Source organism: Carex rostrata, chromosome 11, assembly GCF_964058835.1.
Source record: "Carex rostrata chromosome 11, lpCarRost1.2, whole genome shotgun sequence".
In the NCBI taxonomy this organism is placed as follows: domain Eukaryota; kingdom Viridiplantae; phylum Streptophyta; class Magnoliopsida; order Poales; family Cyperaceae; genus Carex; species Carex rostrata.
This window is the reverse complement of record NC_135928.1, coordinates 7,373,642-7,400,147: the sequence shown is the minus strand read 5'-3', so window position 1 is coordinate 7,400,147 and position 26,506 is coordinate 7,373,642. Positions and strand designations below refer to the sequence as shown.

At 31.0% G+C, this 26,506-nt stretch overlaps 1 protein-coding gene across 3 annotated transcripts; it reads right to left on the bottom strand.

The window, feature by feature from the left end:
• Nucleotides 1-15,714: 15,714 nt before the first annotated feature.
• Nucleotides 15,715-22,753, bottom strand: CPL1 (C-terminal domain phosphatase-like 1). Of its 3 annotated transcripts, none has more exons than XM_078310518.1 (17): nt 21,759-22,753; nt 20,890-21,191; nt 20,226-20,409; nt 19,556-19,924; nt 19,398-19,468; nt 19,139-19,244; nt 18,979-19,062; nt 18,205-18,747; nt 18,034-18,097; nt 17,551-17,627; nt 17,396-17,449; nt 17,161-17,257; nt 16,758-16,972; nt 16,580-16,651; nt 16,426-16,491; nt 16,203-16,273; nt 15,715-16,085 (listed from the first exon to the last, which is right to left on the bottom strand). In XM_078310518.1, exons 1-17 carry the CDS (start codon nt 22,005-22,007, stop codon nt 16,004-16,006), a joined length of 2,706 nt encoding a protein of 901 aa, XP_078166644.1. In that variant the 5' UTR covers nt 22,008-22,753; the 3' UTR covers nt 15,715-16,003. The 3 variants fall into 3 exon arrangements, with proteins under 3 accessions (XP_078166644.1, XP_078166645.1, XP_078166646.1); XM_078310519.1 differs by having other exon boundaries at nt 18,205-18,744; XM_078310520.1 differs by lacking the exon at nt 16,426-16,491.
• Nucleotides 22,754-26,506: the final 3,753 nt, after the last annotated feature.

Genomic DNA, 26,506 nt, shown 5'->3' with positions numbered 1-26,506 from the left:
GACCGCACACACACACCCCACATGCTTTCCTTACCCGAATAAGAAAACATTTATTCCAGTCCGTTTGCTCTCCAGCTATCAAACAATGGAGAAGTTCTCTCTATCTTTTATTTTTTATTTTTTTATTTTTTCATTCATCTTCCTTGGATCTGAAATTTGACAAATGCTACTTTTTTTAGAAATATAAATATTAAATTATTGAAAAGTAGATAGATTATATTCTTCGAATTTACGAATCATTCATTCATTCCCTTTGGGATATTAACTGAGATCGAATCAACTTTTTTGGTCCGTGTAACTTTTGTAAATTACTGAAAGTCATATCATAGAAAAATAAAAATGGATTTGATTGTTATGAAAATACGATTTTTTTTTTGGTCCTTACAAATACGATTTTTTTTTTAAAATAGCATCAAATTTAACTATTTCAACGAAACAAACATGTTGAATTTGATTGTTGTGAAAAACAGCTCCACCGATTCACGTGATAGGTGGAAGCAGAAACATTTTTTCTCCATCATACTTACTGCATGAATAGTAAACTGCCTCCAACGATGAGCTGTTTTTTTATAAACCAAATCCAATATGTTTTTTCGCTGAAATATTTAAATTTGATTATATTTATAAAAAAAATCTACAAAGGCTATCAAATTAATTTCTCGTCTGAATTCAAATTACCTTATCTACATATTCTCTATTTTTTGTGCTTTCACCTCAAACATGAAACAATTAGTAAGCACCAAAAAAAGGCAGACACTAAATTATGCCTAAGGCGATCTCCTTCTCAATTATTTCTCTGGATGTCATTTTACACATTTACCAATAACTTACTTACTATTTACATATGCCTTTAAAGCTCACGGGAAGTATTTATGTCTTTTCCATGTTTGATTATGGCCTAAATTGGTTATTCCAACTTAGGCCGGTCTAAATTATTCATATTTGATTGAGGTCTAAAGTTAAATCATAGCTTAAATTATTTCTTGTTTGGTTAGAGTTGGTGGAGAACTAAAGTTTTGAAAGCCTAAATTTGTTAATTATTTATAATAAGATAATAATTATATAATATTAATATATTAATAATAACTGCAATATATTATATATTATTCTAAAATTTATTTAATATATTAATAATATAAAATATTAATTATCTATTAATAATAATTATTAATAATAAAATACTAATTATATAATTATAAATTAATAATAATTAATAAAAAGATACTAATTATATAATCTTATTAAAATAATTATTTAATATATTAACAATATAAAATATTAATTATATAATTATATATTAATAATAATTATTATTAATAATATACTAATTATATAATATTAACATATCAATAACAACTATAACATATTATAATATTATTATAATAATGATTTACTATATTAACAATATTAATTACTAATTACAAAATTATAAATTAATAATAATTATTAATAATAAGATACTAATTATAAAATATTAATATATTAATAGTAACCATAATATATTATAATATTATTATAATAATTATATAATATATTAACAATATAACATATTAATTATATAATTACATATTAATAATAATTATGAATAAGAAAATTTTAGTTATATAATATTAATATATTATAATATTATTATAATAATTATTTAATATATTAACAATATAGGATATTAATTATATAATATATAATAATAATAATAATAATATAATATTAATATATTAATAATAACTATAAAATATTATAATATTATTATAATAATTATTTAATATATTAACAAGATAACATATTAATTTTATAGTTATATATGGTGAATAAGATACTAATTACACAATATTAATATATTAATAATAACTATAATATATTACAATATTATATAATAATTATTTAATATATTAACAATATAACATAATAATTATTAATAAAAGGATATTTATTATATAATATTATTATAATTATTATTTAATATATTAACAATATAAGATATTAATTATATAATTATATACTAATAATAATTATTAATAATAATAATATACTAATTATATACAAATAAAATATTATTATAATCATTCAAGTTAGGCCACGAGGTGGAATAAAAATTAAACCACCATGTGAGATGGTTTAATTTAGGCCGGCCTAAAAATTGACTTATGCCATCTTAGTCCGGCTCAATTAAGGCACGTTTGGTGGAATAACGAGGCCTAAACTCCTTATTCCACCATTTAGGCCACAACCAAACATATGAGTATTATTTTGAATTTGGTCCAATCTCATTCAATGATTCAAATGTTGGATTTTAAACGTTAAATTTGATCTATTTTTGTAAAGTATGAAATTACGTAGCTTTTGAGTTCATTAGTAAGTGTTTAAGCCACTGCAAAAATAAAATTTGAGAAGTTTACATTAGTGCTTTAATAATTATAAATTATTTTTTACTCTTCGGTCTTACACAAAAAAAATATTGGGAAAATTCAAAAAAATTACCTCTTATTTAAAAAAAAAAATCATAACCAAAACTTAACTGCATTGCTCATATAATATCAATATAAGAGGTCTGAATATATTGTTTAAAACTGATCTGAGGTTATATTCATGATTATTTTTTAGTGTGTTTTCTCACTTTATGTAAACTTAGAGTTACAGAAAAACTCGTAGCTTGTGGCTCGACTTGTTTAATTAGATTTTTAGTCAGTTTGAGCTTGAGCTCAAGCTCAAGCTCCAACTCAAATTGTTTTTATTGACTCACTCGAGATCAACTCGGAAAAGCTTGATATATAGTTAAATTATTAAATTTGTAATATTTAGTCATTAACATAACAAAATATGTTTAGTTTTTTAGTAATAAATTAAAGCTTTATTATAAAATCAATAATATAGAAAATAAATATAAAGTCATGATAATTTATCTCGTGTAGAAAGCGATAGTTCTTGATTTCATACTCGAATTCGACTCAGCTTAACTTATAATCATTCATCAAATATTGTTATCTTTGCATTGTATTTCTTTTCCATTAATTTTGAAGAAAAACTCATATTGTTTAGTTGTACTTAGTGTGTTATGGACGTATTATTTCATTTCAAATGCATCATATTGTACAAGTACATACTACATATTACAAGTGAAGGTTTTCATACTAAAGAAAATACGCTTCTTTCAATCTTGAATCCGTATATGTCATTCTCAATGTCAATAGACATGCTGCGAATCTGAAACGTGCAAGTCAAAAATTGAATACAACACTTGTAATAACGCAAAATGTGTAAGTCTGAAAGTGTTGTTGTTGTTGTTTTTTAAATTTGAAAAACTATAAAAATAGTAATAAAATTTGGAAAAAATTTAGGAAAAATACAGAGAAGAATTTTGAATTTGAAAGGTTTATTCTTAAAAAAAATTCATACACATGCCACCTCGTGTCCCCAATGTGTCATCTTGTACCACCTTGTGTTTATATTATGTTGTATCGTATTTCATAGTTCGGTAATCTATGGCAGAAATCACAAATATTTTTTAAGAATAGCATAAGGTTAGCACTTTTTTTTGGGTTAGTGATTATTGTTCTCCACTATTTTATGATTGGATCATTCTAAGAATAAAATAAATCTTGGAGTTAGCGCTGTCCTTACTAACCTATTCGAATGTTAGAATAGCGATAATTCCATATTAGCGTTATTCTTGCTATTTCTGGAGTTGCATTCAAACGCATTCTTACAAAATTAAAGTGAATTTTTTTCCTACAAAAAAAATTCGTTTTTTTTTTCTATGGATAAAAATATAGATGCAATACATCTAATACCTTATATTCATTTTACATATTTTTTATAAATACAAAATCCTGTTCATATTTTACCATGATACCTATGCAGAAAGCAACATGGGATCCACAACGGTTCGTTGACGACACGGAAAAGTTAAAAAAAGAATTTCCTTTTTTTTTGGCAAGGGAAAAAAAGGAAGTTCTAGTGCACCCACGTCTCTGCATAAACTATTTTATAAATTTGTCACTAGTCAGTATTCAGTTCACCCCTCACATAAATAGTGAATTATGAAATGGTCCTGTTCTGAAAGAGAGCCATTTGTTTGCCTCCCTGCTGAATTGTAATTATGTGGCAGTGCACAATCGTCCGGATATGTAACGGGTCACGGACACAAGCAACTATAGTGACAAATGAATTATTCGGGTTCGGTGAGGTGAGGTCAAAAATTCGGGATTCAGGAATAATTCGGGTATAATTCGAAATTTTCCGGACTAGAGATCCTGTAATAGTGTAAACAAAAAAAAAAAAAAAGTTATGGGAAAAATTTCGCGAATAATTCGGTGTTTGGTTTGGCATAACCAAGAAAACAAATTATTCGCAAATAATTCACAAATCTTGTGAGTAGGGCTGCAAACGAATCGAACTTACCCCAGTTTAAGTTTGGTTTGAATTAATTTCGAACTAAGTTTGGTTTGAATTAATTTCGAATCAAATTTTTTACGAACTCAATTTCGAATCTTTTACGAACTTTTATACAACAAGGAAGAGTGATCGTAGTCGCCGAAAGCAAGATGTGAATGTCGTATAGGGTTTTAGAACTGAGAGTGAGGGTTACAACTTACGAGTTATGACTTATGGCTAGACGGTCTTATGTTTTAACTTAAGTCATTAGTAGAAATCAACGGTTCACGTTACTTTGAGATTCAAACTATAATAGTTCGCGAACCTATTTCGAATGAACCAGGTCTAGTTTGAATTTAGTTTGAATTAATTTCAAACTATTTCGAATCGAATTTTTTAGGAACCTTTTCGAATCAAATTCAAACCGAATCACGAATTACAAATTTTTTGTGCAGCCCTACTTGTGAGTGTGAGCAACCAAACCAATATCAGTCCGTTATTTCTCCAATAAAATGTCAGAGAAAATCTGAGATGACTGTAATCTATGCAGAATAGAGTATCCCCCCTACGGTTGTTGCTACGTGGCTTTTCCACCGTCCAAAGAACTGTACCGATGAGAAAAATCTGACTATAAACGAGCCTATTAGTGTGCACTATTTCATAATAATACTATCAAATTAGTTTCTCCTCTGAATTCAAATTACCTTATCTACACATTCTCTGTTTTTTGTGCTTTCACCTCAAACATGAAACAATTAGTAAGCAACAAAAAAAAGGCAGGCACTAAATTATGTCCAAGGCGATCTCCTTTTCAATTATTCTTCTCTGGATGTCATTTTACACATTTAGCAATAACTTATTTACTATTTGCATATGCCTTTAAAGCTCACGGGAAGTATTTATGAGTATTATTTTGAATTTGGTCCAATCTCATTCAATGATTCAAATGTTGAATTTTAAACGTTAAATTTGATCTATTTTTGTAAAGAATGAAATTATGTAGCTTTTGAGTTCATTAGTAAATATTTAAGCTACTGCAAAAATAAAATTTGAGAAGTTTACATTAGTGCTTTAATATTTATAAATTATTTTTTTACTCATTGGTCTTACACAAAAAAATATTGGGGAAATTCAAAACAATTACCTCTTATTTAAAAAAAAATATCATAACCAAACTTAACTGCATCCCTCATATAGTATCAGAGCATCTATATTCCTGATATTATTAGAGTTTCTAATCTAATGTGGCGGTTTTTTAATTCAGTTTCAGAGACGTGAAAGGGTTTCTTAGTTAAAAACTATACATGAAATTTTATTATTAAGAAATTATTTATAAACTCCACACTAGCTAAATGATTGGTTCAAATTATTTCTTTTTTTTAATTTATTGCTGACGTGGCTTAATAGAAACTCTAAAATTAATTCCAGGGATGTGAGAGTTTACAAATTTTGGAGACCTTAATTTCTAAAATGCATTTAACAGTTATTTAAAAACTCATTTGAGTTGCTAGAATGTAGATGCTCTCAATATAAGAGGTCTGAATATATTGTTTGAAACTGATGTGAGGTTATATTCATGATTACTTCTTAGTGTGTTTGCTCACTTTATGTATAATTAGAGTTACAGAAAAAACTCGTAGCTTGTGGCTCCACTTGTTTGATTAGATTTTCAGTCAGCTCGAGCTCGAGCTCAAACTGATCAAATTATTTTTATTGGCTCACTCGAGATCATCTTGAAAAAGCTTGACATGTAGTTAAATTATTAAATTTGAAATTTTTAGTCATTAACATAACAAAATATGTTTACTTTTTTTAGTAATAAATTCAAGCTTTATTATAAAATCAATGATCTAGAAAAGAATGATCATTTATTATTTTACACATTGATGAGTTAAAATAATAAAAATAAATATAAAGTCATGATAATGTAGCTTGGGTAGAAAAGCGATAGTTATTGATTTCATACTCGAGTTCGACTTAGCTCAACTTATAATTATTCGTCAAACATTGTTATCTTTGCTTTGTATTTTCATTTTCAGTAATTTTGAAGAAAAAAATCATATTGTTTAATTGTACTTAATGTGTAGGTGCTACATATTACAAGTGAAGGTTTTCATAGTAAAGAAAACACTCTTCTTTTAATTTTGAATCCGTATATGTTATTCTCAATGTCAATAGATATACTGCAAGCTTGAAATGTGCAAGTCGGAAATTGAATACAACGTACACTTGTAATAACCAGTGTTCTAAATAGCTAGCTATAGCGGTTTTGGACCTAGAAAGCTAAGCTACGGGGTAAAACTGTTCTAATTGAGCTACGGCCCCTATAGCGCTAATAGCGGTCCGCTATAGCGTGTAGCGGCAATAGCGGTCTGCTATGCTACATGGGCTTATGATTTTGCAATTTTAATGGGCGTTAATGTCCAGATGGGCTTTTTTTTTACTTTATCAAACTATATCAATATAATGGAACATGTGCGGGCTATACCACTATATCAATTAAATTTTGTATTATGCATTATTGTGGGTTTTCCAAAAATGAAAAATTAAAACAATGCCTAGGAACCTTGTCCGTGAGAAATTGAACTTCAATATGAATATTAGAACTTCTTAATCAATTTGGTGTTTTTTTCTCTCGATGAGACATGTTTACTATTAGTAGAAATATAAAATATAATTTTTGAAATAAAAAAATGTTATTTATGATAGCTTCCGCTATAGCTGCGCTATTAGCTAAATCTTTTTTTTTTTGTCTCTCCGCTATGCCGCTATAAATGCTATCTAGAACCTTGATAATAACACAAAATGTGTAAGTCTAAAAGTGTTTTTTTTTTACATTCGAAAAACTATAAATATTAGTAATAAAATTAGGAAAAAAATACAAAGAAGAATTTTGAATTTGAAAAGTTTATTCTTAATTTTTTTTTTCCTGCACATGCCACCTCGTGTTCCGAATGTGTCATTTTGTATCATCTCGTGTTTATATTATGTTTGTTGTATTTCATAGTTCGGTCCTTCTAGCATTCATTTCTAACAATAAGGTTTGTGAACACATCGGCACAATATATGTAAGAGTCTATGCTATGTCGTACTCCATACAATTTTATGTCATATTCTAAGTGACAAGTGTTTTTTTTATGACATTAATGGTACATCAATGTCAATTGACAATATCTCAACAAGGACAAATCAAAATATTTGAATTGTTTGAAAAAATACACCAAATTTTGTCTCCTCAAAGTACATCATATGAAACATATTAATAAGATTTTAGATGGATTGTATCTATATTTTGATTTCGTAGAATAAACTGAATTTTGTTTTGATTCTTTAAAGACCATGCCGCCTATTTCACAGAAATCACAAAGATTTCTTAAGAAGAGCACAAGGTTAGCACTTTTTTTGGATTAGTGATTATTGTTCTCCACTATTTTATGTTTGGATCACTCATAGAATAGAGTTATTTCTGAAATTAGCGCTGTTCTTACTAACCTATTCAAATGATAGAATAGTGATAATCCCATATTAGCGCTATTCTTGCTATTTTCGAAGTTGCATCCAAACGCATTCTTACAAAATTAAAGTGGATTTTTTTTCCTACAAAAAATTCGTTTTTTTTCTATGGATAAAAATATAGATGCAATACATCTAATACCTTATATTCATTTTATATAATTTTTATAAATAAAAAATCCTGTTCATATTTTACCATGATACCTATGCAGAAAGCAACATGGGATCCACAACGGTTCGTTGACGACACAGGAAAAGTTAAAAAAAGAATTTCCTTTTTTTTTTTAACTTTTCCTCTTTTTTTTTGGCAAGGCAAAAAAGGAAGTTCTAGTGCAGCCACGTCTCTGCATAAACTATTTTATAAATTTTTCATTAGACAGTATTCAGTTCACCCCTCGCATAAAAATAGTGAATTATGAAATTGTCCTGTCCTGAAAGAGGGAGCCATTTGTTATTGTTAGCTTCCCTGCTGAATTGTAACTATGTGGCAGTTCACAATCACCAGGGTATGTAACGGGTCACGGACATAAGCAACTGACAAATAAATTATTCGGGTTTGGTGAGGTGAGGTCAAAAATTCGTGATTCAGGAATAATTCAGATATAATTTGAAATTATCCGGACCAGAGATCCTATAATAGTGTAAAAAAAAAAAGTTATGGAAAAAATTCGCGAATAATTCAGTGTTTAGTTTGACATAACCAAAAAAACAAATTATTCACAAATAATTCACAAATCTTGTGAGGGTAAGCAACCAAACCAATATTAGTCCGTTATTTCTCCAATAAAATGTCAGAGAAGATCTGAGATGACTGTAATCTATGCAGAATAGAGTATCCCCCCTACGGTTGTTGCTACGTGGCTTTTCCACCGTCCAAAGAACTGTACCGATGAGAAAAATCTGACTATAAACGAGCCTATTAGTGTGCACTATTTCATAATAATACTATCAAGCTAGCCAAGCTACTCATCTGGTATGTATAAAGGTTGGTTTGTTCTTTTTAGGGGTGTCAATGGGTAGGATACAGGGAGGGTGGAACCATTTTCATATCCATACCCATTAAGAATTGATCTTATTCATACCTGTTAAGAATTTGTCTTAGCCTACTCTATCCATACCCGTTATGATTAACAGGTAACGAAACGGTTGTGGGCGAATAACGAAAATACTAATATAATGGTTCGGACAGCATATGGTCAATTTTGTCATTTGTTACATTATTTCTTCTAACATTTCATTCCATTTCATTCCACCTCGTTCAATTATTAAATATATATATTCATAATATAACCTTGAGAAAGATGACATGTGATACAAAATTCAGATGCTAACACCTGAGCTGACATTAATGGATTACTCATTTGGACCAAACAATACATTATTGTCAGAAAAATAAGGTGATGATATATTTTCTTTGAAACATGAAATATTTCCATTTGCAGAATTGAGAAAAAGACAATAACAATGAATAAGGAAGAAAACAAGGAAATGAATTCGTTGATATATATGTCTCCAGCGTTGATACAAGCATACAACAATATAAAAAGAAGAAAAATAAATAAATTGGATATAATATTGGTATATTTATATGTAATATATTTCATATAATTACCCGTTACCCAACGGATACGAAATAACATTTACCCGAACTCATACCTGTTTATCTAACGAAAAAAAATCTTTACTCATATCAATATCTAATAAACTAACGAAAAAAAAATCTTACCCATACCCGTCTTATCAAATACATACGGGTAGGGTAAACGGGTGTCATTGACACCCCTAGTTCTTTTTCCTCTCTCTCTCTCTCAGCGACATAAATGATTCAAATCTAACCCCTATTAAAGTCATTCGTAGTAGGGACAAAAGGAGACGCTGATGCCACCTCGCCTTAATTTTACTGGTACATGTGTTGCTTCTATATTTTTGGGCCGGGGAGATGGGCCGGGCTTCTTCGCAGATATTATCTTAACAAGGTAAAAGGTCAATGTTCCATAACAATATAGGTTGAAGTTAAACATTAGGTTGTTAATCTGGCGAGAATCTTAAAGCAAATCCCCTGTACTATGCTCTCGGCAGAGGATATGCACCTGTAAATTTCAAGTTTCTGTGTGAACAATGGAAAAACAGTTACAAAATTGTTTGTGCACCTTTAATTTTTTTCGTACAAAATGGGGACATAATAAGTGATCAGTGAGTGTCAGAAAGCCAGAAAAGATTTAGATGGGGTGAGATATTTCGATTGGCATGGGCTGGGCAGGATTAGATCTTAGAATTTGTTGCATAGAGCTAGAGATCTGATACAGCTCAACAAAGCGTGTAGTACAAAGTGCCAGGGATCATGAGGCACTAAAAGAGGAGACAATCATAAAAAAACAGTAGAAAACCTAGGAGGATTTACACTCTGCCAGAATTAATTAAAGGAGAGATAGAGAAGCTTCTACAATGCATATTCCTAATAGCAAAAAAAGAGATCACTAGCTCATAAATATATATATATATATATAGCACCGACTTAAATCTCTTGGATTCCACAAGATATGAACATAAATGATTTAAGTTTCATTACCTCATCATCAGTTCTTTCCTGTTGCCTGTTGCCTGTTGGCTATTTCTAATCATTCAATGTTTCACTGGTCTCTCTGTATGCATCTCTCGTGATCTAGTAATTAATTTCTTACAGATACAGGTACAAGCTTGGTATATATATATATATATTAATTTCTTTCTAGTTATATATGCATGAATTATGAATATAGATGTTGTCTAGCTAGAAAGTAGAAACCGTTGTTATAAATACCATTGCTTTTTACAAATTGAAAAAAAAGAAAGGCATGCACACAGCAAATGTGTGATGATGAAAAGTGATGAACTAACATGGGAGCATATAGATCCATGATTGGAATCACATAGATATATATCAAGTGTTGTGTTGCGTTACCACACAAGCAAGTAAAGAGAGCAAGTTGAAATTAGATGGAATGGTCCAGGAAAGAAGGTTGTGAGGCCATGTACCTTTGGATCATGGCATGTTGGAGCCACTTAAACTGCACCAAGTTAGCTAGAGAGAGGGGACCAAAGACACAGAATCAATTCTGAATTCTCCCTCTCATTTCTCATCTCTCATAGCATAATAGTGTACCGTTGCATCCTGATAAGATTACATCACATGACTGTTCCCCCCATCCTGTACTGTGCATGCAACCTTCAGTTATAATGTCACTTAATATTCATTCATTTCATTTCTCTACCGCTTCGCCTAGAATCATCTGTGTAATGTGACCCGTTGTATCATATATATCGATCAGGGATGAAACAGAAACAAAAAAAAAAGATCCTTATATATAGAATCATTATAATCTTATTGAATGGTTCATATTACACATTTACAGTTGATCATATATATTTGCAGATATGTTATAACATGAATTTGATAATCTTATTGTATTAATGAGACTTCAATTCATAATCTTTTTGAGCCTTGAATTAATTAAACTATAAGATCTATGAATGGAAGTCTCATTGACACATCAGCTTTTTGTAGGTTTGACATTGATATTGTGTCAATGAGACTTGAATTCAAATATATAGGTAAGTCATTTATTGAAAACTAGTATTTCAATTATATATAGAGATGATTTGGTAAGTGTTGATTTTTTCAAATAAACATTATAAGTTAAAAATTGACTGAGGTGTAATAAACTAGAGAATTAATTAGATAAATGATTCTTTACTTGAATGTACTTGTTTAATCAAAATAAACCTCTGTCATTAGCTAACCGTATTGGTTTATTTTATTTTAAAGTGGGGAGGGAGCTAGCGAAGAAGCTTCATAATGTTATTATATGGTTATAAATTAAACCAAGTGCTTAATTGCTTATATGGATATAAAATATGCAAAGTGCTATTGAACTCAATAATTATGGTTTCATAATTCATATTAGCAAATGGATGAGAACATGCTCAGGTAGTACATAGATGGTGGAGGGAATCCGCATGGTTGGAATTTTTAATCCTCTCCAGTTGGGGGTCCAAAATGGAGACTATAATTCTTGATTTTGTGATGAATTTGCACATGTATCTACTTTAGTAAAGCTTAGAAAAAAAAAATATAGTTTCATTTACTGCCAAGCTCTTATTTTCATTTTAAAAATGCATGAAAAGAACAATGTACATCTACTTTAGTTCTTCTATTAAGAACCAAAAATAAATATCAGAAATTCGTGAGGTGTTGATCTAAAAACAAAAAAATTGGTTGTGGTTGTGGAGAGGGGGGGGTATAATTATTATTAATAGTATAAAAAGTACGAATTTTTTGATTGGATATCGCCCAAAGCATGTGCTGGGTTTGTGGGCCAAAGCATAATTAAAACCCATGTTATGTCTTGTCAGATTGTACAAACTGCCATTTTGACTTTCATAATTTTAATATTGTGTAGGGTACCCTTGCAAAAGGCTATTATGTAATTTATGAGCATAGCTATAATTTGAGTAAATAAATAATCCGAGATTTAAATGCTTAATCTTGGATTAAAGATGCGTTAAGTTCCAAGCAGTAATGGAGCACATTTAGTTATTATTGGGTAGCCAGTGCTATAAAATATTGTTCTAGAAGAATTAATTTTTTAATATTTTACCCAATTAGTTAGCTTTGACCCTCAACTTTACTAAAATGTTGTTTTAAATATATGTGTAAAAGAATACATGAAACTATATGTATGGATTTAATACAAAAATATAAACTAAGTGTATGGAGCACATATGCAGTACTTTTAATACAAAAATATAATTCGACTAATAATATCATTGGAAAAGAGTTGACAAAATAATATTTTAACCTCCAACTTTAGGCAGCAGTTTTCTATTTGTCTCTCAAAGTTGGAGGGTTAACGTGCTTTTATTTAAATTTAAATCGGCTGAAATTCCTCACTCATGATCAGTGTTTTTGAAATTTTTAAAATTTTTGAAACTCTAAATTCAGTCATTCAACTTTTTTTATGCACGCATCTCGAAATAATTAATTTTTCTGTACACACATCTCGAAACAGCTCAACGGCTGAATTCAAAAAAAGCTAGGATTTTAAAAACACCGTTCACGACTGAAAATTTCAGCAGATTCATTTCCGTTTTCATTTTCATGTGATGAAATTTTTTTGTGTGTTTTGTATGGAGAATTTTGTCCGTACAAAATTAGACTGGAGACATGTGCATGGAACGTGGATATCTGCTAGTAACTGGAATACTATTAGATCAATGATTAGATACAGTTGCATATTGGCATGGTTAAGTTCTTTAAAGAAACTAAAGCACCGATATAAAAGGCAAATCAGGTTTTGCAGAAAGAGTAGTCTGTTCATATATATATATATTTTTTTTTGCATTTGCTGGAGATGGTGATGTTTTTATTAATTCACCAAAAAATGTATTTGACAGTTTGTACTGATTTTAATCAGGCGCTTATTAATCAATTATTAAAATCTAATCTATTAATCTTTTACTATAAGAATAATAAATTTTACACATTTATTTTTTTCATATTTCCATGGTTAATCAAGCCGCTTAAATTAATTCTGTTATTTTTCCTATTCAAAGGTAGCGTATAAATAAATATTCAAAATTTAACTTAAATACATAACTTGCATTCCAATCACAATGTATACTCGTTATTCATCTAAAAAATGGGCAAATTTTGATTTTAAAAAAAAACCTCCCAGTTTTGGTGGAAATTAATGAATCCCATAAACAAGTATAATTTTTTTTTGAAAAAAATAGGTGAAAAGAAGGCCTTGGAAATGCAATGTACCTAACTGAATCTCAATGGCCCCCAATTGAAGAGAGCAACTAATTTGGTTTCCCAAAAGTTTCCAATAACTCATATTTTTCATACCTCATCATATTTTATATCTTTGTTTTTAAAGTTCAAACTGTCAATCCGAACAGCTGAACTGTCAATCCGAACAGCTGAACATGATATTCATACTAAAATATGCTTGGAGATGAAATTTTATAATTTTTGAATTTTTGTTTTTACTATTTTCTAAGATATGTATTGAATCACTGTTTTTAGACCATTCATAAACAATGATTTTCTACCCATCTTAGAAAATAGTTAAAAAAAATTATAAAATTATAAAATTATAAAATTTCATCCTTAAGTATATAATAATATGTATATCATATTGAGTAGTCTGAATCAACGATTTAGATTTAAAAAATAAAAATATAAAATATAAAGTATGATGAGGTATTGGAACCTCCTCTTTCCCAAATTTAGTAACTTTTGAAGGCCTTTTTTTACCCTCTGCTAGGATAAGAAGGCATCTTTTTTTTCTTGTCAATTTCAGAGCACAAGCCATAAGGCTGCAGGAAGTTAGTTGTACTGCTTTTCTCTTGCTTCACAGCAAACTAAAATAGATGCTTTTTTTTTTCTTTTTTTTCTGTTAGGCCATGTTCATCTTTGCTTACCAAACACCAGTTTCTTCTATCTTTTTTTTATATATCAATACAGGTTGTAAGCATACAATTTGAATTACTGTTTAGATTTATCATGGCAATCACCCTCTTACATTAAGAAAAAAAATATTATTAGAAATGTTCTTAAAAAAAAATAATCCACAAACTGACACACTCAAAAGTAAAATTATGTTGGTATAAATTACTGTACAGATGAGTACCAGTACATCCGGTTACAAGAGGACCCAGAGGCCATGTTTTTGTATCTGCTCTGATACTGAGTATGATTGGAACCAAATGATTACATGCTTGTAAATATGAGAAATGATGTGACACTGGGATGTCAAATTGGAAGCCTCCAGGCCAGGGTGCACATGAGACATGATCCCACCTATGGAGAGATCTCAATTCTTCAATTATTTTACCTTTTTATGTTGTTTCCAAAAGTTGGCTACTAATGGATTGGGGCCCATGGATTTAGTGCCACTAAAATGGGCCCATTTTCAAAATTCTTTTGTCACCAACTCACCATCATAATTACACAAAAGAAAAAAAAAACATTTATCAGCAAACTATATTGCACAAGCTATATATATATATATATATATTTTTTTTTTATTGAATAAGCAAGAAAAAAAGTTGCATTAAAACAAATTAAAAATATCACAAAAGGTGATTTTACAAGAGCATTTAATTGTCAAAATAGAAAAATAGAAAAGTCGAAACAAATTCAGTTTGGAATCCACATCTAATTGTCAAAAGTCCCTAAATACAAATCCAAGAAAAGTCGTTTGCAATAATCACCCTAAGGTATTTAATTCTAAGCAAAGTTGTTTCATATGAATTCTCAATTTTTGTTCCTATTCCGATGTCAGATGTTTTTTAGATAATGTATCAGAACAGTCCGAGACCTCCAAACGATGAATATTTTGGAAATTTTGAATAAATTTTAAATTTTTCAAAAAAAAAAAAAATTAGACAAATTATTAAACTTATGATTTGATTGTATCAAATTTCATAAAATTTTAGTGCTACATAGTATTATACAAAATACAGTTAAATATAAACCATTACAAGGTTTGAATAGTTGGATGAACAATAAAACTTACATTAATTTCCTTATTTGTCATATTCATCATATATCATATAAATATAATATGGATCATATTTTTAACGTTGAATTTAAAAATTACAAATTAGATTTTATCTTTGCAAAGAATTTCACGTTAATATATTATCAATGAATCTCCACCCTTTTTTTTTATTCACTTTTTTACAAGCACGCATTTGCCTCTTTTATTTTCTCCTCTTAACCCCTCTTATATTTTAGTAATAATAATTATATCAAGTGAGTAGTGGACTAATGAGCACCAAAAAGGCGGAATGAAACAGAACAATTGCTAACTTCAGTGAAGTAGCCAATCTAATTTCTACCTTCGTCGAGAAAACAAAAACAAACAAAACAAGAGCAACCAAAAAGAGAAAAATATTTACAAATAGGAGCCGAAGCTCTCGACTCAACTGCTGCCACTTTGCAAAATTGGCAGGTACAATGGTTAACAGGAATCATTAAAACAACTTCCCAGCATTCGGAGCTCTGCAACTTGGCTTCCTCAGTAAAACCTTCTAGCACAAAATTTAACCCCACGGTACTTTCTGAAGTTTGTTATCTACCAGATGAAGGTATTCTCTGTAAATGCTGTGTATAATCGGACTTGAGATGCTTATTTGACATAGCCGCAAGTGCCCTGAACAAAAATTACAACCCAAATTAGTAACGGTATGTATTTGCAATACTTGTATTCTAATTCCACTCTCCTATTCTATATTAAAATGTAAAAAAATGAAAATACTAATTTTGTTACCATGGGCTGGAGCGTTTCCTACTGACTTGACCAAGCATGGGTTTCAAAGATTCAAGTGCCTCTTCTGCAGCCTATAAAATACAATTTTAATAACTCGGGAAATCTAAAAATTGGTATATTGATATAAACCATTTTATTTGAAACAGTAAAATATACTATCAACTTCTCACAAATTTAAGTTCAGAAAAAACAATATATCCAAAAACTAAGTTAGGCAACAAACCTGAAACTTAGCTTCTTCCCACGATGGCCCAACACCTTTCCCCAATATTTGCCCAGCTATTTCTACCTAAATTACCCACACAATAAAATATGAAAAAAAAATTAGAGAAAAGGATCAGAAAAGTTACAAATCCAAAGAAAAAGGTAATGCATACCTGCGCAACAGTAGATCCATCTGAAGTTTGCGGCTGTTGTAGAAACACCAAGCTATACCCCTCTGCCGTGCACTGAATGAAGTAAAAAAAAAGAATGGTAAGTTAAATTCAAATTAAATAACATATTAACAAACAGAACCGACTAGATGGAGATAAAATTAACAGTAACCAATCTTACTAGTTCCCTGAGAGAAGCAATAGAAGTGAGAGTTCGCTTGGAGTTAGCATTTCTGGGATCAATGTAATGTGACTCATCAGAGGTGCCTGTAATTGGCAATGCACTGCCTGCCTTCATGTCAGCTATGTTATTGTACCCAAATACGTTTGCACCTTTAATATACCCATTTTCTTTTGTTTTCTCCAGATCAGATAGTGCTCCAGAAATGTATTTATCTGCCATAAAATAATAGCATAGCTTGTTAATATGGCAATGCCAATCTTATACTGGGGAAAAGAAAAAAATTTTGCTCGAGTCACTTAAATATTTTGGATCAATCAAAACTTAAATAGGTCTTAGATACCAAATAGTCTTCTAAAGATTGCAAATTGTCCTAATTTTTCTTGCAAAAAGAAAAACTCACTAGCTAAATTTTTTAGAGAAATTTCAGCAGCTTGGTGCTGTGCTTCTTTCCTAGTTCTACCAGTCCCTTCACCAATCTTTTCTCCAACAAGCCAAACCTGGGAGAAAAGAAATAAAACAACAGTAGAGATGAATAGAAAATCTAAGAAATCATGATGCACAGTGCTCAAGTATATAACGAGATAACTGTAATAAACCAACTGCCAAGAACACTTGAGCTTTAACATCATCTGTACCTCGATGCAGAACATGAGGTCAGCAGTATCACACATTATTGGCCGGAATTCCACCTAATAACAATTTTTTTAATGGTTAGAAAATAAAAATGGCTAATACAATTAATAGTCTACAGAAGGAAAAAAATTACAGTAACAGTATTCAGTGCAAGTACCTTGGATCCACATTTCATGGCGATAGTTTGTAAAGCACCTACTGCCGTATCCTTGTTTGAGGGCGGTTGATCAAATCCTGATAAAAAAGTTACAAGCCACTTCAATCAGTTCTCATGTGCATCAAAAAATAATAATATTTGAATTTTTTTACGCATACATCCTAAAGCCCAATTACTGTCATATTTAGAAACTTCTTGCAGGCGCTAAAATTACAACAGTCGACTTCAAATTCAGGATGCAAATAACACATGATTGTGAATGATCATGCTTCACTAGAATAGAACAGTCAACCAGGCATGTCTGAGTTTTGTTGATCAAAATTATGGTCGAATATGACAAACGAACGAATATGACAGATAACCAAACAAACGAATATGACACACAACAACGACAACTACCAACCTTTAGTCCCAAACAAGTTGGGGTAGTCTAGAAATGATTTGTACATACGGCATAAATAAAAAATGGATTGCAGGTAGTACCAGTAGATCGTTTATGGTTCAGAGGTGCATTACTTTGACGAACTCTATCATCTCCACGAGGTACCTAAAACAAGCCAAACAATTACAAACCAACAATTAGAAAACCATAAACTACAGTAGAATATTCTGATGAAAGATATATGAAAAAGTAATTTTAAATTAAAAATTTACTTGTGGAGGAGGAAATCTCTGGTTTTGACCACCGACTCGATCAGAAGGGAAAGGAGGATAAGGCAGCCTCCTATCAGGCTCCATTGGATACTGTACTGGACCCAGTGGGCCCCTGTTTATACTCTGCATTGGGACAGGTGCAACAGGAACAGGGACTGGGGGCACAGGTACAGCAGGTATGGCAGAGGCTACTGGGAAAGGAGGTGGGGTATCCCTAGTATCTTGGCCATGTTGCAAAATTAGTAGCCTTCTTCTTGTATCAGGGTCTAGCTCAGATTCAGGCACCTCACCTTCTTCTCTTGCCTGAGAAGTATGAGCAGGGGAAGCTTCTGGAATGACTGCTGGGGTCACTTGTACAGGAAAGGGAACAGGTGGAGGTGGGACTTGGGGGGCCGTCAGAGGTACAAGTGGTTGAGGAACTGTTATTGGAACCCCCATTGTTGGATGTGGCGACGCTGTGTATTGGTTAGGCAGTACTAACCTAGGGTCTAAGGTAGTAGTAGGTTTGGAATTGATAGATTGAACACCAGTAGTTGCTTCCTGCTAAAATTATATTAATATATATAAAAAGAATTGATAAATATTCCAAGTACATCATTCATGCAATAGGCATGTACAGAAAATGTGTATGGCATGTGTTACAAAACAAAATGTGGTGATTCCTTTTCATGCAACATGCATCTTGGCCTTCTTTGATGGAAATTTGCATGATTCATTCTAAATGCATTTCCAATTAAAACTAATTGTACTTTCTTAATTGAAAAAAAAGATAACCTTTAATCGCCTCTCAACCTCAGCATCCGCCATTCCATCAAATCCAAGAGGGTCCTTGTTTCCATTTGGTGCCACATTCTCATCCTGTTTGTACCAAGAAATGAGGTCAAAAAAACAAAACCTTGAAAGAAAATGACTTGGAAGCAGTTAACTAAAGTACCTCTGATATTAAATAGTTGCCGGCATCTGGAGCAGACGGAAAACCACTAAAATCATCTTCATAAAAAACCGCACCAATTTGAGGCAACAAGCTATCATCAAATTCCCTATAAAGTGCCAAGAATGTGCAAGGGTTAGGGCTCGTATGTTTAAAGGATTTAGCACTAGGTCTAAATAGTGTTAATTATAGTGTTAAGAAGAATTTAAAACTAAATGAAGACTTTTGCCATTTTTAGTAACAAAAAAAAAAATCAACTCACTTGAAAAAACTGCCTCGAACACTGCATGCAACATTTCTGGCAACATGTAATACAGGCGGAGTACTGTTTGCCTAAAAAGAATAGAAAACAATCTATCTCAGTTAAAAACATGAAATGACAAAAAAGCAGCACAAGGAACTAATGCAAACAAGTATTACCTCTGCTTGTGGGGCATAATAAGGCGCAAACGCAGGGACCACATGGACCCTGCACTGGTCATTCTCATCCCAGACCTTCAACCGGTCGTCAATCACCAAAGCCATTTTGGGATGGCATGTGCCGTCCTGAAATACACCTTGCAATGACTTCTTTGTACCAGCTTTAACACACACAATTCGATCGAGAAGCAGTGAAGAGCTGATCAGGTTAAAATCTGGATCAAGGAGCCGCCACATCTCCAATGCATAGTCTCTCTCAGCCATTGTGCAAACATACACTTCAAACCGCTTTCGGCCTCTTGCAGTTAGGTAGCTTCGCAGTTCCTCCCATCCTGGTCTCAGCTTTACAAGTACACTTGTATCCCTTACCTTGAAATTGTAAACAAAGGCAAGGAATTCATATCTTTTGCTTAATTGAATTATTGACATTAGATCTCATTAAAATAGAACTTATCAATTCATGTGATTGCTACAGTATGCAATTTAGCGCTGGGGCAATTTAGTCTCCTATGTTGGACTAAACCATGGTTTGCAAAATGCAGAAACCATATTGAGCATTGGTTACACTAAAGAGACGCATCGAAAGTTCATTGCAGATACAATAATAAATCAGTTAGGGTTTTGCAAAAGAATGCAGGAATATATCTATTAACTTGAGATAAAGACATACTGAGGGATTTATCCTGGTCAATACGATGCCTCTCTCCGGCAGCCTGATAATGGGGCGGTTCATTAATGGGTATACATCAGATAAGCGCGGAACCACTTCCGACTGTACTTTATATATCTTCCCATTGTCAATCACTTGGTCACCTTCTGCATATTGCTTCAATAGCGACCGGTCCTCTTGATACCTGCAATTACCCCAACCAATATTTATCTCTTGTTTTTTTTACCAATCCGATCGGGCCCAGGGGTACCTCTAACCAATTTTATTCCCTTGTTATAATATTCACATGCCTTATTGCATCTAGAACGAGTAAAGAGCAGTACATAACAGCAGTAAAGGTCATCCATTGTTGCAAACCTGTACACATGGTATGCTGCTACATATCTTACCACCTCAACCCTAACTTGTGCCACGATCCCAACAAATTTCCATTGGTACAGATTCTGTGGTTTGACTTGTTTATTCCGTGGTTTGACTTGTTTATTCTGTGGTTTGACTTGTGCCACGATCCCGACAAATTTCCATTGGTACAGATTCTGTGGTTTGACTTGTTTATTCCGTGCTATTTAGTTTTCTGTAGTTAGATCAGTTTCATGGTTGTTCCAAAAAAAAAAAAAAAACACTATATCAATGTATAACAGCAACTGAATAATTGTTTAAATACCTTTTGATTTCAGCAATCATGCCTGAAATACGATGTGTGTCACTCTCGTTGATTATCTTGCGTTGCAAGGATTCAATTCGGTCCTCAAATGAACGAGTTGTATTGGCAACAATAAGAGTCTCATCTAGGTCAAAAACAATTCCAAGGCACCTAGTGTTCAACATAGTGAGACATGAGTTATACAAACCATCACCAACTTTGAATCCCCAAAAGCATGCTGTTTTTGCTGTGCTGTTGAGGTCTTTTCTCGAGTTCATGGCAACTAAGTGGATTTCCTCTCCTCCAATTGGTATAACTGCAGTCTGTATAACATTTTCAAATCCGTGTATCAGTGTTCTATTATTATGCAAAAACCATGTGATTAAATCCCAATAAGAAGGATATATCAAAAAGGAAAAGAAAAAAATTCACATGGTTCTTCTATAAATCAATGTCTAGTCAGAAGTTGATTAGCCAGGTTACATAATCAATTAGGACAATTCGAAATCTGTAAGTTACATTCGACAAGGTTTCTTTATACAGGAGAATTTTTTTGGTGCAGTGGCAAGATGAATAATCAAAATTCATAATTTTATAACCAATACTAATATCCCTTGGTCAATTAGCACTCAAAAAGAGATAAATTCATGTAAAGTGAATTGGCATCAGCATATTCCCTTAAAGAAAAAGCATGAGAGTCACATTTACATGGTGCAATTGCATGTGTCATGTACTTAATATTCCAGTTACATCTTAGGTATTCAAGTCACACAAAAAAAGAAACTCATAATGGCAGTCATTATATTTCTGTTTCTTTCCATTTTTCTTTCCTTTTTTGACAACATTAAAACCCTGTTTTATTTTCTTTTTAAGGCATTTGGAAGGTATACCTTGTTATCTCTGAGGCAAGCTGTGTGCATGGAAAACAATGGTGCTGATTCATCCTTGCACTCCATTAAGAAGCAAACACCGCCTGATCCGACGGTGTGGAGTACAGCAAGTGGTGGGCATCTCTCACTCTGGGGAGTCAGATGGGAGATCCTGATTTCCCTTACTGGTGTGATCAAGTTTGTGTTCTTGGGGTACACCTCCACTTCCCCAACCGGGGAATTTGCAATATAAACAAGTGATTTGAACATTTTTAAAGGCAAATCCCGGTCAAATATATGGGTTGGATTCAATATCCCCTTGATTTGTGAATCATATTTGTTATTCCAAATTTCCAATCATACTCACTTTGATTAATCCTTCCAATTTGGCCTTGATTATAAGAAATTTGGTCCTTAGGAACCAGATCCGCCAAATTGTCCTTAAATTGACAAATCTCTCTTCAAAGTACGACTTTTACTTGGGGTAAAAAAGGTCTGGATCAAATCCAAAATAAGAAAAGATGGTAGTTTTTGGCGTGTGATCTATCTCCAAAAGTTCGAAAACTAACAGATCTGTGCGTTGCGTCGAAGTTTTCGTCGGATTGTTCTTCCAAAGTTTATATGTGACAGATCTGTGCGTTGGAATCAAAATTTTAGAGATAAGAAGGTGAGAGATCTTTCCGCACAAAAGTTCAAATCGGAGAAACTTTTTTAAGTCAAAATTCCCCTTGTGAGTTATTATAGCGCTAGTAATGGAGTTGTCAAGATCAAAATACAAGAAAAAAAAATAGAAGGTCTGAATTTGAAACTGGCGGCGTTGCTTAGCCGATGAAGGTCCACAGAGAAGATTGAACCTTTTTATGGCGTTTCGAAAATATTTCGGTTCCTCCTTTGAAGATAGGTATATAGAGAAAGAGTTTAGAGGTGAATTTCAAGCTTTAATCAGATTCTATGTGGTTAAATTTGGGGCGATGGTGCCGGAGAATTGCGTGCTATTTAGAGAGGATGGAAACCCTAGATCGGAGAGGTGATGCTAAGTGAAGAATGTGACGATCTTACTTTCCATTTATTTTCCTTTTTTTACGACTTCTCACATTTACGTGACGTGGCTGATTTATGTGTACATCTTTCCACGCTTAAAGGATTGAATGTATGTATGATTGCCACGTAATCTACAAGTAAACTTTTGTAAAAACGTTTTTAGTCTCGAGAGGTGTCGGAATTAAATAAAGTAGGGAGGGTGTGGATAGAAGTTATTAATTGCTTTCTTCATTTCTTTTTCTGGTTGTGGGTGACTTGTCAGATTTTAGTTTTATTTGGCAGTGATTCTCTACGACAGCTTCCAAATATGAATATGTGTACATAGATCTTCTCTGAGTCTCTGGGACAAATAAATAACCAAAGTTGACGCTTGACAGAGACCCGTTACACGCTCTTACTTGTTTCGCACGTACATTGGAATTGGACTACCTGATTTTTTAGTTTGAATTTTGATTCCACCAGCTGGCAGCTTTGGAAAATCTCTATTGGGATGATTCTGAATTTCTGATCTCATGATAGCAATCTCTAGAAGACATCTCCGTGGCAAATGGACGGTTCCTTCCAAATAAATTATTTATATTATATAAATATAAAAAAAGAACTATATTAATATGACAATTAAAGACAATTTACATAAAAACTTGATGAAATCCAAATAAAAGATTATAACTTCTATGATATATATATAAAATTTGTTTCAAATATGTGCAATTTGAGAATCGTTAGTTAAAAAAAAAGTCTTTTTAATCTCATTTGATAAATGACTAAATGTGATTTTAAATTGCATCAAATTTAATATACAACCTATAAACTATATCATGAGAGCATATTTATATATATTTTCCCCATTTTGACAAGGGTTATGTTGGTTCTTATTGTTGTCAGATAAATTTATTTTTGGTATAATATATTTCATAATTATAATATAATTTTCTCATGAAATATATTATACCAAAAAAAATTATTTTTGGTATAATATATTTCATAATTACAATTTATTTTTGGAATAATTTTTTCCGGTTTTAGATTATTTTTTTAGGAATTTTTTTTTCATTTTTCAGTTTTTATAATTTATTTATTTTTTGTATTGAAGTATTACAAATATTTAATATATTTTGAAAAAAATAGATGGAATACTATATAATTTGATTTATTCGAAAGACTGCTACAGATAATCCGGATTAACATTTTTTATGCTGGATTTGAAAATAATTTGAAAATACCAATCGTTGAATGCCTACCGTTGAACGAAAACTTAAACTGAATTTTTGAGGCAATAAACAACGTTTTTTTTTTAAATTTTGATGCCTCATTTTTTTCATATCTCATATTTTATATTTTCATTTTCAAAGTCCAAATTGTCGATCCGAACCATTCAACAAAATATTTATACTAAAATATGCATGGAGATAAAATTTTATATTTTTTGGAATTTTTTTGCTATTTTTTAAGATAGGTACAAAATCACTGTTTTTGAACCGTTCAAAAAACAGTGATTTTCTACCCATCTTAAAAAATAGAAAAAAAATTTCAAAAATTATAAAATTTCATCCCTAACCATATTTTAGTATGGATATCATGTTGAACGGTTCGGATCAACAATTTAGACTTTGAATATGAAGAAGATGAAGATATAAAATATGAGGTATGATGAGGTATAAAAAAATGAGGCATTGGAACCCTCGTTTAGTGAACCCTCATTTAGTGCCTCAAAAATTCAGTTTAAGTTTTCTTTCAACGGCAGGCATTCAACGATCGGTATTTTCAAAGTTTTCAAAGTCCAAACAGTCGATCCAAACCATTCAACATGATGGATATTTTAAAATGTGCTTGCAGATCAAATTTTATATTTTTCTAAATTTTTTACTGTTTATTAAGATGGGTACAAAAATTCAATAATCTGAATATAGAGATTTTGTTAAATACTTAATAAATAGTAAAAAAATTCAAAAAAAATATAAAATTTGATATGCAAGCACATTTTAACATATATATTATATATACATATATATACATATATTATATTATAGATGAGGAGGGATCAAGTTACAACACTTGAAAGTTACAACAAAGTTACAACATCATTTTTTTTCATTTTCAAAGTCCAAATCGTCGATCCAAACCGTTAGATATTCAATCTATATTAAAATGTGCTTGCAGACCAAATTTTACATTTTTTGAAATTTTTTTGCTCTTTATTAAGATGGGTACAAAATCGCTGTTTTTATTAAAATTCTGCACCATTAAAAAACAGCAATTTTGTACCCATCTTAATAAATAGCAAAAAAATTTCAAAAAATGTAAAATTTGGTCTGCAAGCACATTTTAATATAGATTGAATATCTAACGGTTTGGATCGACGATTTGGACTTTGAAAATAAATAAAAAATGATGTTGTAACTTTGTTGTAACTTTCAAGTGTTGTAACTTGATCCCTCCTCATTATATATACATATACATATATTATATTACATTATATTATATATACATATACATATATTGAGAGTGGCTAAGCTCAAATCGTTTGTTCCTGGGCTCAGGAACAAACGATTGGGTTCTCCAATTTCTAAAGTTCAAACGGCCGATCCAAACCGTTAGATGTTTAATCTATATTAAAATGTGCTTGGAGACAAAATTTTATATTTTTTGGAATTTTTTTACTATTTATTAAGAGGGTTTGAAAGTCGCTGTTTTTTTATGGTGCAGAATTATAATAAAAACAACAACTTTCAAACCCTCTTAATAAATAGTAAAAAAATTCCAAAAAAATATGAAATTTTGTCTCCAAGCACATTTTAATATAGATTAAACATCTAACGGTTTGGATCGGCCGTTTGAACTTCGAAAATTGGAGAACCCAATCGTTTGTTCTTGAGCCCAGGAACAAACGATTTGAGCTTAGCCATTCTCTACATATATTATATTATATTTTTTTTCATTTTTTAGAAAACTTCAATTCAAAAAATAAATAAATTATAAAAAATGAAAAAAAAAATCCGAAAAAAAAATTTCCTAAAAAAAAAATTTCGGAAATTTTTTTTTCCTAAAACCGGAAAAAATTATTCCGATTTTGATATCCATTTACCAGAAAAAAATTTTCCGGAAATTTTTTTTCCGGTTTGGGTAGTTTTCGAAATTAACAAGAGATTTGGTTAGTTTTTTAAATTTATATTTTTTTGGATATAAATAAAAAAAATCTGTAATTTACACATAATAATTTGGTAAAAAGTGCTTAAGTTAGGTGCTTATAGGATTGATTATTGAGTATGGCTAATATAACATCAGTGTCATTTTAGTTTATATAACACAAACTCCAAAACTTATCAAATCGAGTTCAAATGGTGAATCCAAACCGTTCAAACTGATCTACTTCATTAGTTGTGCATTTTCATGTAAAATTTATAAGTTTTTGAGTTTATTTGATATCAAGTCAAGCGGTCGAATGGTTGAGTTTTTAAGTTAATTTTAATACATTCATTTTTCAATTTTTTTTGCCGCTTGATTTGATACTAAAATAACTTGAAAATATAAAAAGTTTGCATGTAAACGCATCACTCATAAATTAAATTGGTTTGAACGGTTTGGATTCACCATTTGAACTCGATTTGATAGTTTTGAAGTTGGTGTTATATAGACTGAAATGACACTGATGTTATATTAGCCATACTCTTGATTATTATTATTATTATTATTATTATTATTATTATTTTAATATGCTACTAGAATTA

Coding starts and splice junctions, on each gene's coding strand:
- CPL1 (XM_078310518.1), bottom strand. CDS start 22,007: ATGTTCAAATCACTTGTTTATATTGCAAATTCCCCGGTTGGGGAAGTG. Junction 18,098..18,204: donor AGAGATTTCCTCCTCCACAA/GTAAATTTTTAA, acceptor GGCTTGTTTTAG/GTACCTCGTGGAGATGATAG. Junction 16,274..16,425: donor GGGAAGAAGCTAAGTTTCAG/GTTTGTTGCCTA, acceptor TGTATTTTATAG/GCTGCAGAAGAGGCACTTGA.